The 13,947-nt window shown below is 40.9% G+C and overlaps 1 protein-coding gene across 1 annotated transcript in view; it reads right to left on the minus strand.

Annotated features, from left to right (window-relative positions):
* Positions 1 to 1,000: 1,000 nt before the first annotated feature.
* HOMER2 (homer scaffold protein 2) overlaps positions 1,001 to 13,947 on the minus strand; it is a 428,576-nt gene continuing 415,629 nt past the window's right edge. Inside the window, exon 9 of the mRNA XM_069766085.1 lies at positions 1,001 to 1,718. Coding sequence (XP_069622186.1) covers positions 1,530 to 1,718 — 189 coding nt within the window. The 3' untranslated portion in view covers positions 1,001 to 1,529. The remainder of the gene's footprint in view (positions 1,719 to 13,947) is intronic.

The raw sequence follows: 13,947 nt of genomic DNA on the forward strand, positions 1-13,947 counted from the left end.
ATTTGCTTTTTCAGTACAATATAAACTACATTATAGAACAATGAGGCAGAATACTCTATAGTTTGCTTTTTAAGGAACAGCCCTGTATACATTGAAATAGAAACTTTGAGGTCTGTGCAAGTAAAGACATTTTCAACAATGGCTTCTACTGTAAATGCCTCCATACTCACAAAAGATTGTTAGACCAACCACAAGAAAACATCCTTTATTATAGAATAAAAGGGAGAGTGTACATGCTTTCAGACTTGTGTCCCATATTTATAAGGCATTAGCGTGGCAGTCCCATCATGCCAGCTACATAACTGGGATAAAAAGTGTCTGGAACACCACTGAGCAATTTGAAGATTTTAGGCCGAACTCTTAAAAAAAAAGTACTTCTAAGATTAAGATCAAGTGGAAGAGCATAATGTGCATTTTATTTGTCTTGTGCAAATTAGAGATTAGTTCTCGTCTTCCTGAGAAGAGACCTAGTAGGCTTGTCTACATCCAATATATGGTAAGAACCAGACTACGGCCAAGGTTGATAGAAATTCTACATTAAATCATTAATATTTCTAAGTTAATTTTTTTTTTCATGAGGTACTGGTTCCAAGTCAATTAAAAGACTATTCTCTCATGAATTTCAGTTCAGCTCATACTATAGACGTTTCTGCTATATATATATATTTAATTGAAAAGGCCACACTATGAAAATAGACTGCTAGAGAAATTATTTTTCTTTTAATAAAAGTATTACAATGTAGGATAACGACATAATAAATGTTCTCTATAAATTGCAATGAGTAATGTAAAGTTAAATAGAACGTCATGTTTATTTGTTCGCCACTGTTTTAAATATAATATCCTTAATAGAGAACTCTCTCTCAATATATATATATATATATATATATTTATTTATTTATAGCCTATTGGCATACTCTAGCTACAAGAAGTTAACTGTGGTAGTTTTAAGTTTTGATAACCCTGTCATTAATACGTGTTCTTTTTATTTACTTTTTTTATCCAACACCCGACCACCAGTGAGTGAGAGACATCTAACCATCATGAGCCATCATGCCATTAGGTTTATTGCAACTAGTGCAGTGCTGCCTGAACCTGTAATACAGGTCCATTGTTCTTTATGTGCTTTTTCTTATTGCAATTCCAACATATTTGTGAGTAGCGGGACTGGAGGACAGAAGAGATGATATACCGATGCTGTCTTCAAACCTTTTAAGCGCCATCCTTTGTTTCTGAAATCAAATGTTATGGATTGTTACATATAAACACCACACATTTATTTTCTCATAGTTAATAGTTATATCTTTTTTTTTTTAACCGTTTTTTTGAGTGCTGCATTGTATAACTTGGATGGCTCTGGTTTTATAGAAACAGTAAAAAATGGCTTCAAAGGTTTAGGCCACTACTGGTTGCCAAGAGAATAAACGGATACTAGCAATCCAAACACAGCAAGTAACACAGCATCCTCCAGCCCACAGTCTCCCGCTGTTGCTGATCTTGGGTATATATAAAAAATACAATTCACACTCTTAACTATCGATTTCTAGTCTAGAAAGTCCTTGACGGAATTCATGCAGATCATCAATCTTCCCATCGAGTATGTTCAGGAAGTGTTTCAGTTCCAGTTTTAAGTGGCCGTGTCTGTGTTTACTTTCTTCCACTTCTTTTCGTAGTGATCTTACTTTATCTTCTAGTTCTTGATTTGTCTGCTCAGCGTCCTGGAAATAGAGAGATTAGGCATTATAAGGCTTCACATATTACATGTGTTTATTAACAGCAATAAAATTAACCTTAATATGTCCGTACACCGTAGACGGAGGTCAGCTAAATGATAGCTCTCTCGACTACCCGACTGTCCAAGCACCCATATATTTTCAAAGTGGGAATGAGTCACTGCCAGATATATCTGGCACGGGACTTATATCCTGGGGGAAACAAAAGGATTGGGTGCTGTAATTCAACAATACCTGATCATTCATGAGTTGGGAGGCCCCATATATGCAATCGTCGTCCAGTACTGCGAAAAAGGGCATGTTCTGCCAACATTAATCTAATGTGTTAAGGGAGTCTTTATATCAGTGGTGGATGAAGCATTGGGGCAACCTGTGCAGTCACAAGGATCCAATAGCCAAAGGGACCTACGTCCATCACCAAAGCAACAAGTGGCTTCTATTATAGGCACAGGGACAGTCTTCTGACAACAAAATAATTTTCCAATGGGGAAAATAACAGAAATAATACACCCAATAAAGGAAAAAGGAAGAACAATAGGGTCGATCAATAATATCAATAAAGTAAATTAAGTTTATTAGTGAATAAATACATTGAATGTTGATCTCATTGTTTCCAGAACACACACCGGTAACGGTGGGAATTTTTTTTTTTTTATTGGCACCATTATTGGTTGTCGTCGTCTTTATTTTAGGACATGGTCATAATCCAAAGACCGGTCTGGTCTGAGCTTAGCCTCACCTAGTGCTTTTACACTACAAATGGCTATAAACCGGCATCAATGCTCCACAGCTCCACAGCATACTCTGTAGAGGGAGTGAAAGAGCTGCAGGGAAATAGGAGTTGACACAGCCAGTAAGCACACACGCTCTCGTCAGTTCAGCCTATTTCTACTATGTCTACATACTGTGTTCACACTGAATGAAAAAATGTAGCTCAGTTCAAGCAAGATGCCCTAGATCTGTATGGTCTTGTGTATAAATGTAATGTATCCCTCCTAATTGGTGGCTGACTATCCACTTAATATTCCACACGAAGACAGGCCATAAGAATAAAAGAACGCAAGCGTTTATAAGTTAGCTATGGATTTTCATCATCATACGGTTAACATTTAAAATTCAGGATCAATCAGTATGTAATAGGACAATGGAAATAATATAATAATATATAAAAACCTACTAAATGCATGTAGTTTTATCATAGTTCAATATTGCTTTGAGTCTCATCTTCCTGACAGACAAGAAGATAATTCACTCTTGTCATTTCCAGTATTTAAAAAAATCCATGTAATCCTTGCCTTGTTGGGCTCCAGGCTTTGCACATTGCAATGGCGGGTTCTGCTGCAATGATTTGGATCTTAGACAACAGACATGGAGCCTGTAATTTCAGTGACATGAGAGCACTCAGAAAAACGACAACTGGGGACACATCTCCATAGATTAAGCTTGTAGCCTCTGGCTTGCTATGCAACTGTGATATGTTGCAATAAGAAAATATATCTGTGCTTTACTCAGCAATATTACTTACAGGAGACATTTAATGATTTAGACATATTACATAGGCTAATTGATATCTAAATATGTATATACAGTGCCTTGAAAAGGTATTTATTAACTTTTTCAACTTTATGCCGATGAACTTAAACATATTTTATTTAGAATTTATGTGATATACCAACACAAATTAGCACGTTTTCAAGTCTTGCCACAGATTCTCTGTGAGATTTTAGCTCTGGAATGTGACTGAGCCATCCAAAAACATGAATATGCTTTGATCTAAACCAATTCATTGTAGCTCTGGCAGTATGTCTAGGGTCATTGTCCTGCTGGAAGGTGAACACACGTCCCCCCCGTTTCTGCTCGGACTGAGCCTTTCTTTTTACCATATATTGAACTATTTGGATACATGGACTGTTATCCTGGGGCCTTGTACTTGAAGATAAGTAGACATTGTGCTGTTCCCTTTTTTTCCTCTCTCTCTCTATATATACACATTTATATTTATTTATAGCCTAACCCTCCTTTTCTCTTCTTCACAACTTCATCCTTTACCTGTTTGGTGTGTTACTTGGTTTTCATGATGCAGTCTGATCCCTACACGGGGGGAACTTGTTAATGATCTCAAGGCAGCTGGGACCACAGTCACCAAGAAAACCATTGTTAACACATTACGCCGTTAAGGTTTGAAATCCTGCAGTGCCAGCAAGGTCCACCTGCTCAAGAAGGCACATGGGCAGGCCCGTCTGAAGTTTGCCAATGAACACCTGGATGATTCTGTGAGTGATTGGGAGAAGGTGCTATGGTCAGATGAGACAAAAATTGAGGTCTTTGGGATTAACTCAACTTGCCGTGTTTGGAGGAAGAGAAATGATGCTTATGACCCAAAGAACACTGTCCCTTCTGTCAAGCATGTAGGTGGAAACATTATATTTTGGAGGTGTTTCTCTGCTCTCTGCACAGGACTACTTCACCACATCAATGGACAATGGATGGAGCCATGTACTGTAAAATTCTGAGTGTCAACCTCCTTCCCTCCACCAGGACAATACAAATGGATCGTGGCTGGGTCTTCTAGCAAGACAATGACCCAAAACATACAGGCAAGGCAACAAAAGAGAGGCTCAAAAAGAAGCACATTAAGGTCATGGAGTGGCCTAGCCAGTCTCCAGACCTTAGTCCCATAGAAAACCTATGGAAGGAGTTGAAGCTCCAAGTTGCCAAGCGACAGCCTCAAAATCTTAATGATTTAGAGATGATCTGCAAAGAGGAGTGGACTAAAATTCCTCCTGCCCTGTGCGCAAACCTTATCATCAACTACAAAAAAGTCTGACTGCTGTGCTTGCCAACAAGGCTTTTACCACCAAGTATTAAGTTTTGTTTGCCAGAGGGATCAAATACTTATGTCTCACTGCAAAATGCAAATACATTTATATAATTTATACAATGTGATTTTCTAGATTTTATTTTTGATATTCTATCTTTCAATGTTAAAATTAACCTGCCCTTAAAATTATAGACTGTTCATGTCTTTATCAGTGGGCAAACTGACAAAATCAGCAAGGGATCAAATACTTATTTCCCCCACTGTAGACATCAATAAACCTGTAAAATAAGTTACTTTAAGATAAAAAATGTATTAAATTCTGATATTGGTCACAGTGATAAAGTCGGACATGTACACATTTCTCAGCACGAAATACTTGTGCTACTGCAACTGATTAATCTAATTCCACTCACTTAATTTTGCAATAACCTTCCACTCAGGATGCAAATTAAACATAAATCATATCCCAACATAGTCCAGACACCCGAGAAACATTCAGAAAGGTTACAAACTCTTTACAAGGACCAAACCTTATTACAGGTTTGTGCTGCGATTCATCAAAACCGGTATGAAAACCACCGTGCGCTGGATCAGATGCTCCCGATTCATTAAGAGATGCACACTTTTTAATGAATCAGAAGCGTCTCAAAGGTGGCATGAGACTGGAGTGGAGTAGTGAACGCTGGGCCATGCTCCAGTCCCATCTCAGCTCTGCCGACAATGTCAGAGCTGGGTACAAATAGTGTGCAAATGCCAAAAGTTGCTAATTTTTTTTTTCTCGCACTGTACCAAAACTTTCCAGCTTTACAAAGCCTTTTAAATCAGAATTCTGTAGCAAAAGTTTAGATGAATCGTGATCTTTAGCTTTAATATAAAAGTAAAATGCTTAGGAGAAAAATGAGTAAAAACTGACAAAATAAGGTGGTGTACAAATCTGCAGAACAATTATAAAAGAAAAGGAGAAATAGCAGAAAATACCTGAAGCTTTCAATTTACAGTTTTTCTACTGTTTCACAGGAGGTAAGAGTATGATGGAACACACTCAAACTTGGTTGACCCCCAACATGCGAACACTATTCAATCTACTATATAATTGTCTAAGGGTCACTTCCATCTTTCTGTCTGTCCCGGATATTCATTGGTCGCGGCCTCTGTCTGTCATGGAATCCAAGTCGTTGATTGGTCATGGCAAAACACCCACGACCAATCATCCACGAGCGCAGTCCGGCGGCAACATGGCCGCTCCTTCCTCCCCTCAGTCAGTGTCCGCTCCATACTCCCCTCCAGTCAGCGCTCACACAGGGTTAATGGCAGCGCTAATGGACCGCATTATGCCGCGGTGTAACGCACTCCATTAACGCTGCTATTAACCCTGTGTGACCAACTTTTTTACTATTGATGCTGCCTATGCAGCATCAATAGTAAAAAGATCTAATGTTAAAAATAAAAAATAAAAAATTACCATATACTCACCTCCCGGCGCCTTTCCCGCTCCTCGCGACGCTCCGCTGACCGGTCCATGAATTCCGATCTCGCGAGATGATGACGTAGCAGTCTCGTGAGACCGCTACATTATCATCTCGCGAGACCGCAATGCACTCTTGAGACCGAAGCACGCGAGGAGCGTCGGTAAACGCTTCCTGGATCCAGGGACCAATGGAAGGTGAGTAACTATTTTTTATTTTAATTCTTTTTTTTAACAGGGATATGATGCCCACATTGCTATATACTACGTGGGCTGGGCAACATACTACGCGCGCTGGGCAATATACTACGCGGGCTGGGCAATATACTACGCGGGCTGGGCAATATACTACGCGGGCTGCGCAATATACTACGTGACTGGGCAATATACTACGTGACTGGGCAATATACTACGTGACTGGGCAATATACTACGTGACTGGGCAATATACTACGTGACTGGGCAATATACTACGTGGCTGGGCAATATACTACGTGACTAGGCAATATACTACGTGACTAGGCAATATACTACGCGGGCTGGGCAATATACTACGTGACTGGGCAATATACTACGTGACTGGGCAATATACTACGTGGCTGGGCAATATACTACGTGGCTGGGCAATATACTACGTGGCTGGGCAATATACTATGTGGCTGGGCAATATACTATGTGGCTGGGCAATATACTATGTGGCTGGGCAATATACTATGTGGCTGGGCAATATAGTATGTGACTGGGCAATGTAGTACGTGACTGGGCAATATACTACGTGGCTGGGCAATATACTACGTGGCTGGGCAATATAGTACGTGACTGAGCAATAAACTATGTGGTCTTGCATATTCTAGAATACTCGATGCGTTAGAATCGGGCCTCCATCTAGTTGTTCATAATTGTAAAATTGCTTTATACCAACAGGTTTTCAGGACCACCAGTCGTTTTGCTAGGGAAATCTCAGTTCTATAACTCATAAGAGGGCAAGTACAATGAATGTTGGGCAGCACGGTGGCTCAGTGGTTAGCACTGTTGCTTTTGCAGTGCTGGAATCCTGGGTTTCAAATCCCACCAAGGACGACATCTGCACAGAGTTTGCATGTTCTCCCCGTGTTTGCGTGGGTTTCCTCCGGGTTCTCCAGTTTCCTCGCATACTCCAAACAAATACTGATAGGGAATTTAGATTGTGAGCCCCATTGGAGGCAGCAATGATAATGTAAGTAAAGTGCTACGGAATATGATGGCACTATAAAAGCTAAACATAAATAAATAATTTTAAATAATTTGTTCTCTTTCATTCCTCCTTAATGGGGGAATGTAGTTAGGATAACATATATTCCTATGCCCATTCTTTTTATGACAACCACAGGACTAGCTTTCAAGAACAACACACTCTGTAGTCCAAGAGATGATCCACCTTGGCTTGGGTTCCTGCCATACCCACATGGTGTAGTCTGCAATTAAAGTTTTTATGGTCCTTTTGTACAAAGTTGACTAATGGAGATACTAGGTTAGATGTCAGACTTCTACCCTAATATTACATATTTCCTTACAGTATCCTCTACTATTTCTTCTGTGTCTTTCATCATTGGGAAGTTATTCATGTATTTCTCCAGTTTGGCTTAACCGTGATCTACCCTAATGATCTCCACCATTCTTCTCGAATTGTCAGTGGAGCATGACTAGAAGCCTTTTTCCTCCTCTGACAAGCAAGATCCTACAGTTAACACAGAGAGCTGTACTGGATCAGCACAACAAACTTTTTTGGCTTCTTGTGTAGGAGACTTCAGCAGAAAAGCAAGAAGTTATGTGATCCAGCACTATCACATGGCCACAAGTCTCCAACGGAGCATGGGAAAAAGCCAAACAAAGAAAGGTCAATGTTTAAATTTAAAAAGTGACTTCCGTGCATGATTACATTAGATCGGTGTATACTGTAGATGAGGGGCGTTTTGTGTACGAGAATTGGTGGCAGAAACCCTTTAAAAACAAATCTAATAATGGGCAGAAATGCCTAGTGTCATTTCTCATTACTCCAGAATCAAGATAATTACACCCAATAAATTCCATATTAAATAAGAGTACAACCGAAATGGCAGCAGTTAAATGGAAGAAGATAATTTTAGCACCATTTCGGCATGGGTTTACATTTCTTTTTAATAATCACAATAATTCAACCATTACAAGTCAAAACGCGCAATGTGTTGAATGCAAATGTCATTATGTGCAAAGGAAATAAATAATTTACATAATGTACTTACAATGATTTAGACTACTGATAATCCCTAGAGATTGAGAACCTGCAATTGCTCTCAAGCATAAGTGACAGGTAACACTGAAATATCACAATTTACACTATTGGTTGATCCTAATAATACAGAATATGTTTTCCACACATAGAATAATCTGCATACTGGCTCAACAACAATACTAAATATAATGTTTAGTAACTATTGATGGGGAAATTGGGGGCTTTTCATATTTTAAAAGGGATATTCCCAAAATCACATTTTTGAAAAAGCATAGTAAATGCACATTTATTGATAATGGGGCTCTACAGGATTTTTTTTCTTTCCTGTGGGGGTTAAGAGCTTACCAGCAGGTAGTTCCTAGCTATCTGCCTATTCTGCCCAGCGACTATCTATTCCCAGCTCAGGTGGTGTTTCCTTTGACATCACATCAACAAAGTAACTCCTTCTCTTCTGCTCTGCTCTGTTAACAGGGCATCACTTGTGACATAATGCTGATTGACAGCCTGCTCCCTGGTGCTTAACTTTGGGGAACCTGCTGTCAGCACAATGTTTTCAGTGACACCCTGTCGACTGAGCAAAAGAGAAGGAGCTGCTCTGTCGACATGAGGTCACGCGAAGCACAAAAATCACATGGTAGTGACCACTCAGAAGAGATTGTCGCAGAATTGAACAGGCAGGTAATTAGCAACTATGTCACAATAAACTCTTGGGACCAAAAAAAAAAAAGGCCCAGAAAACCTTTTTAATATATAGACTAAGCACAACAATTTATTAATATAGTCCAAAGAGTGTATACTAAAGAGGTTTTGGTCTACAAATTAAGACCCTAAAATAATATGAAAATACAGTATAAGAGGCAAAGCAGGGTGTATCCAGCATCACATACATAGCAATGATAATACACTACTCAAAAAAATAAAGGGAACACTAAAATCCCACATCCTAGATATCACTGAATGAAATATTCCAGTTGTAAATCTTTATTCATTACATAGTGGAATGTGTTGAGAACAATAAAACCTAAAAATTATCAATGTAAATCACAACTAATATCCCACGGAGGTCTGGAGTTGGAATGATGCTCAAAATCAAAGTGGAAAATGAAGTTACAGGCTGATCCAACTTCAGTGGACTAGACTAGAAAATGATGCTTAGTAGTGATGAGGGAGTGTACTCGTTGCTCGGGTGGTCTCCGAGTATTTATGACTGCTCGGAGATTTAGTTTTCTTCGCAGCAGCTGGATGATGGTGACTGTTAGACAGTTTGACTACATGTGAGAATTGCCTAGCAACCAGGCAACCCCCACATGTACTCAGGCTGGGTAGTAGCTGTAAATCATTCAGCTGAGATGATGAAAACGAAATCTCCAAACACTAACAAATACTCGGAGGTCACCCAAGCGTGCTCGGGAAAATCCGAGCAACGAGTACACTCGCTCATCACTAAAGCTCAGAAGTGCGTGTGGCCTCCATGTGCCTGTATCACCTCCCTACAACGCCTGGGCATTCTCCTGATGAGGCGGCGGATGGTCTCCTGAGGAATCTCCTCCAGAGCAGGACTAAAGCATCTGTCAACTCCTGGACAGTCTATGGTGCAACGTGACGTTGGTGGATGGTCCGAGACATGATGTCCCGAGACGTGATGTCCCAGATGTGTTCAATCAGATTCAGGTCTGGAGAACGGGAGGGCCAGTCCATAGCTTCAATGCCTTCATCTGGCAGGAACTGCTGACACACTCCAGCCACATGAGGTCTGGCATTGTCCTGCATTAGGAGGAACCCAGGGCCAACCACACCAGCATATGGTCTCACAAGGGGTCTGAGGATCTCATATCGGTACCTAATGGCAGTCAGGCTACCTCTGGCGAGCACATGGAGGGCAGTGCAGCCCTCCAAAGAAATGCCACCCCACACCGCTACTGACCCACTGCCAAACCGGTCATGCTGAAGGATGTTGCAGGCAGATCGCTCTCCATGGCGTCTCCAGACTCTGTCACGTCTGTCACATGTGCTCAGTGTGAATCTGCTTTCATCTGTGAAGAGCACGGGGAGCCAGTGGTGAATTTGCCAATCCCGGTGTTCTGTAGTAAATGCCAAGCGTTCTACACAGCGTTGGGATGTGAGCACAAACCCCATCTGTGGATGTCTAGCACTCAGACCATCCTCATGGAGTCAGTTTACAACAGGTCATTTTGCAGGGCTCTGGCAGTGCACCTCCTTTTCCTCCTTGCACAAAGGCTGAGGTAGTGGTCATGCTGCTGGGTTGTTTCCCTCCTACGGCCCCCTCCACGTCTCCTGGTGTACTGGCCTGTCTCCTGGTAGTGCCTCCAGCCTCTGGACACTATGCTGACAGACTGCAAACCTTCTTACCACAGCTCACATTGATATGCCATCCTGGATGAGCTGTACTACCTGAGCCACTTGTGCAGGTTGTGAAACACGAGTGTGAAAGCACAACTAACATTCAAAAGTGACCAAAATATCAGCCAGAAAGCATTGGTACTGAGATGTAGTCTGTAGTCCCCACCTGCAGAACCACTCCTTTATTGAGTGTGTCTTGATAATTGCCAATAATTTTCATCTGTTGTCTATTCCATTTGCACAACAGCATGTGAAATTGATTGTCAAACAATGTTGCGTCCTAAGTGGACAGTTTCATTTCACAGAAGTTTGATTTACTTGGAGTTATATTCTGTTGTTTAAGTGTTCCCTTTATTTTTTTGAGTAGTGTAATTCTTTATCAAACAATGATTAAAAATACAATGGATAAAATTCCATGGTAAAAAGTTAGTTGTGAATATGGAAATACCTTATGCGTTTCGAACACACACATGTTCTTAGTCAAAGGGATGTGTGTTAAAAATAGCGCAAGGACCTAATATTTTTCTCACTGCTATAGATGTGATGCTGGATGAACCCTGCTTTTTGTACATTGTTTGCTGCCAACACAGCATTTGTGCACTGCCAAAGACTACATCCACAATTTGAACTGATATTTAGTGAGCAGTATCCTTTTTTCGATATGTGGTCATTATTCATATGGAGTATTTTGTCTGCATTTTTTGGGACACGCCTTGCATTTGATGTGGAAAAAGATGTACGGTATATTTATTGCATTATGTTTTCTTCTTTTAGTGTGTCTGATGAATGTCTGTATAGGTCAGTGAAGGTCAATATTGATGCAGTGTTTTACATAATTGTTAGCTGGTTCTAGCAGAGTTCAACTCTACTGCACTTAGCCACAATGGCAGTGGGGAATTGTGTATGTTGCCCGCTGCTGACAGATCAGTTTTGTGGAACTGCGATTGCTGCTCTGTTGATGCATACGTCAGAAGAACATCCTGTTTTACATGCATCAGTAGATAAACATTTGCACTTTTACATCACTGATCTCTCAGCAGCAGGCAACACACTCAGTTCAAGTAATCTTAGCCCCTGTATACAGCATTTCTTTTTTTGGCCTCACTCTACAGAGCCCCATCTTGCAGTATATATCTTCTTTCAACACCCTGTATACAGCCCCATCCTGCAGTATATTTCTCCCATGACCACCTTTTATACCTGCCCTGCAGTATATCTCTGTGAACCCCTTCCTGTAGCATATATTTCTTTCAGCTGCATTTACAGCCCATCTTGAAGTACATCGCTCCTCAGTTACCAACACACAAGCACACCACTGCTTATTGCTATGAGTTCTATGCACTGTAGTGAAGGAGGATCCGACCCAGAGCATAGCTGTACTTGTAGGCTGCCAGTGGAGATAGCCTGCACTGCACATGATTGACAATGAACAGTTGAATTACGAAAGGCAACACTTGAGGGTAAATAGTGTCAAGTCTGAAGGGTCTCCATTTTGGTGGCAGCATAATATGTGCAAAATGGGGCAAATTTAAAATTTTTATAGGCATAACTTAAATATATTTGTATATTATTATAAAACCACATTGTGATTTGGGAAATAACACTTTAAATAGAATTTTGGATGGAACAAAAGATTTAATCTGTCTATTCTGAACATAATAAAATCTCTCTTTATGATGGCACTTAGATTACATGATTTCAAAGTGACAGTAATTTTCACATGACATTCGAATATTTCATGTGTCAGCAGCAGGAAATAAGCTAACCACGTGTCCCCCTGCATTCTTGTTTAGGCAGATATCTGCTTTCCAAGATCAAATGCCATATTACCTGTAAACTGTATACAGAATATTTCCTCCTTGTCACCCTAAGCCGTAGAAAAGCTAATCCAAAAATTAAAACCTTAAAATTAAGAAATAAACCTAATCATGCTGTATTTGGTAGAGTTATTACATATTTGTAATGATTCTTCGAAGATCTTTAACCAAATTCTACATGTTGAACTGGAGACAAGAAGTAAAGGTGGGTATTTTCACTGTACTTCTTCCAGTATGCGTTGCTAACTGATAACACCCAACTGGATTTTGCAAAATTTACCGTAACTCATCCAGTTAAACATGAACATTTTAGTAAAAGGTCCTCTTTTAAGCAGAATATATCTTGTTAAATCCTTAATAATAATAATCTTTATTTCTATATAGCGCTAACATATTCTGGAGCGCTTCACAGCTTTGGACACATTATGATTGCTGTCCCAGATGAGGCTCACAATCTAAGTTCCCTATCAGTATGTCTTTGGAATGTGGGAGGAAACCGGAGTACCCGATGGAAACCCACACAAACACGAGGAGAACATACAAATTTCTTGCAGATGTTGTCCTTGGTGGGATTTGAACCCAGGATTCCAGAACTGCAAGGCTGCAGTGCTAACCACGGAGCCACCGTGCTGCCCTTTATAGTACTTTTAGCCAACCAAAAAAATCCAGGTGCAAGTGTAAGGTACTAGCAGGTATGCAGGATGCAGTGACGAGCAGGAGACAGAGGGTTAATGGGTTTTTTATATAAAGTTATCACAGCAGAAAATACTCCACGCAGGGAGTAAGGAGGTGAGTATATAGAAACACAAAGTGTTAACTGTAATCAAGTAATAACAGAGGGTCAAATAAAGAGTTAACTCCCACGATGATGCCGTGATGCGAGATGTCTCTAAGCCGGTCCTGGAGGTGAGTGAAGCACTGTTTCTGCATGGCGGCTAAGTATTCTGGCCTTCCTACAAGTGGTCTTGTGGTCCTGGAACAAGGTGCTGAACGAAGGGAGGTCTGAAGCACCGCAAGTGGTATACAAAGTCCCAGAGTGGAGGCCACAGTCTCACTACTACAGTCAGCGTGCACCGAAGGATTGGTACTGTGATGCTTGTCGGCAGTTGTCAGTGGTACAGACCGGATAGTACTGTTGAGGTCAAAGGGTTGCGGGGAAATGGTCTCTTGAGAAACACAGTCTGTATGAGTGGGGAATGGAAGGGTGTAACGTGGGCCTGCTGGTTGGCATTGATGAGCGGAGAGGGAGTCAACCTTCTCCTGTCGAACACGCTGGGTACTCACCAAAAGGCCCGCCCCCAACAGTCAGGTGCAAAGACCTGCTCCAGTCAGAAAGTTCTTCCCCAACAACAATGGTGACAGCCCCGACAGTTCCGGCCCAAACACGCAGGAGAGAGCACTAGCCCGATTCACCTTCCTACATTCCCCTCACTCCTTTAGCTCACCATTCCACCGGCGAGGATTCTTGTGAAAAACATGTCAGTCTTCCTTTCTTTCGTA

This window comes from Ranitomeya imitator, chromosome 4 (genome assembly GCF_032444005.1).
Source record: "Ranitomeya imitator isolate aRanImi1 chromosome 4, aRanImi1.pri, whole genome shotgun sequence".
Classification (NCBI taxonomy): domain Eukaryota; kingdom Metazoa; phylum Chordata; class Amphibia; order Anura; family Dendrobatidae; genus Ranitomeya; species Ranitomeya imitator.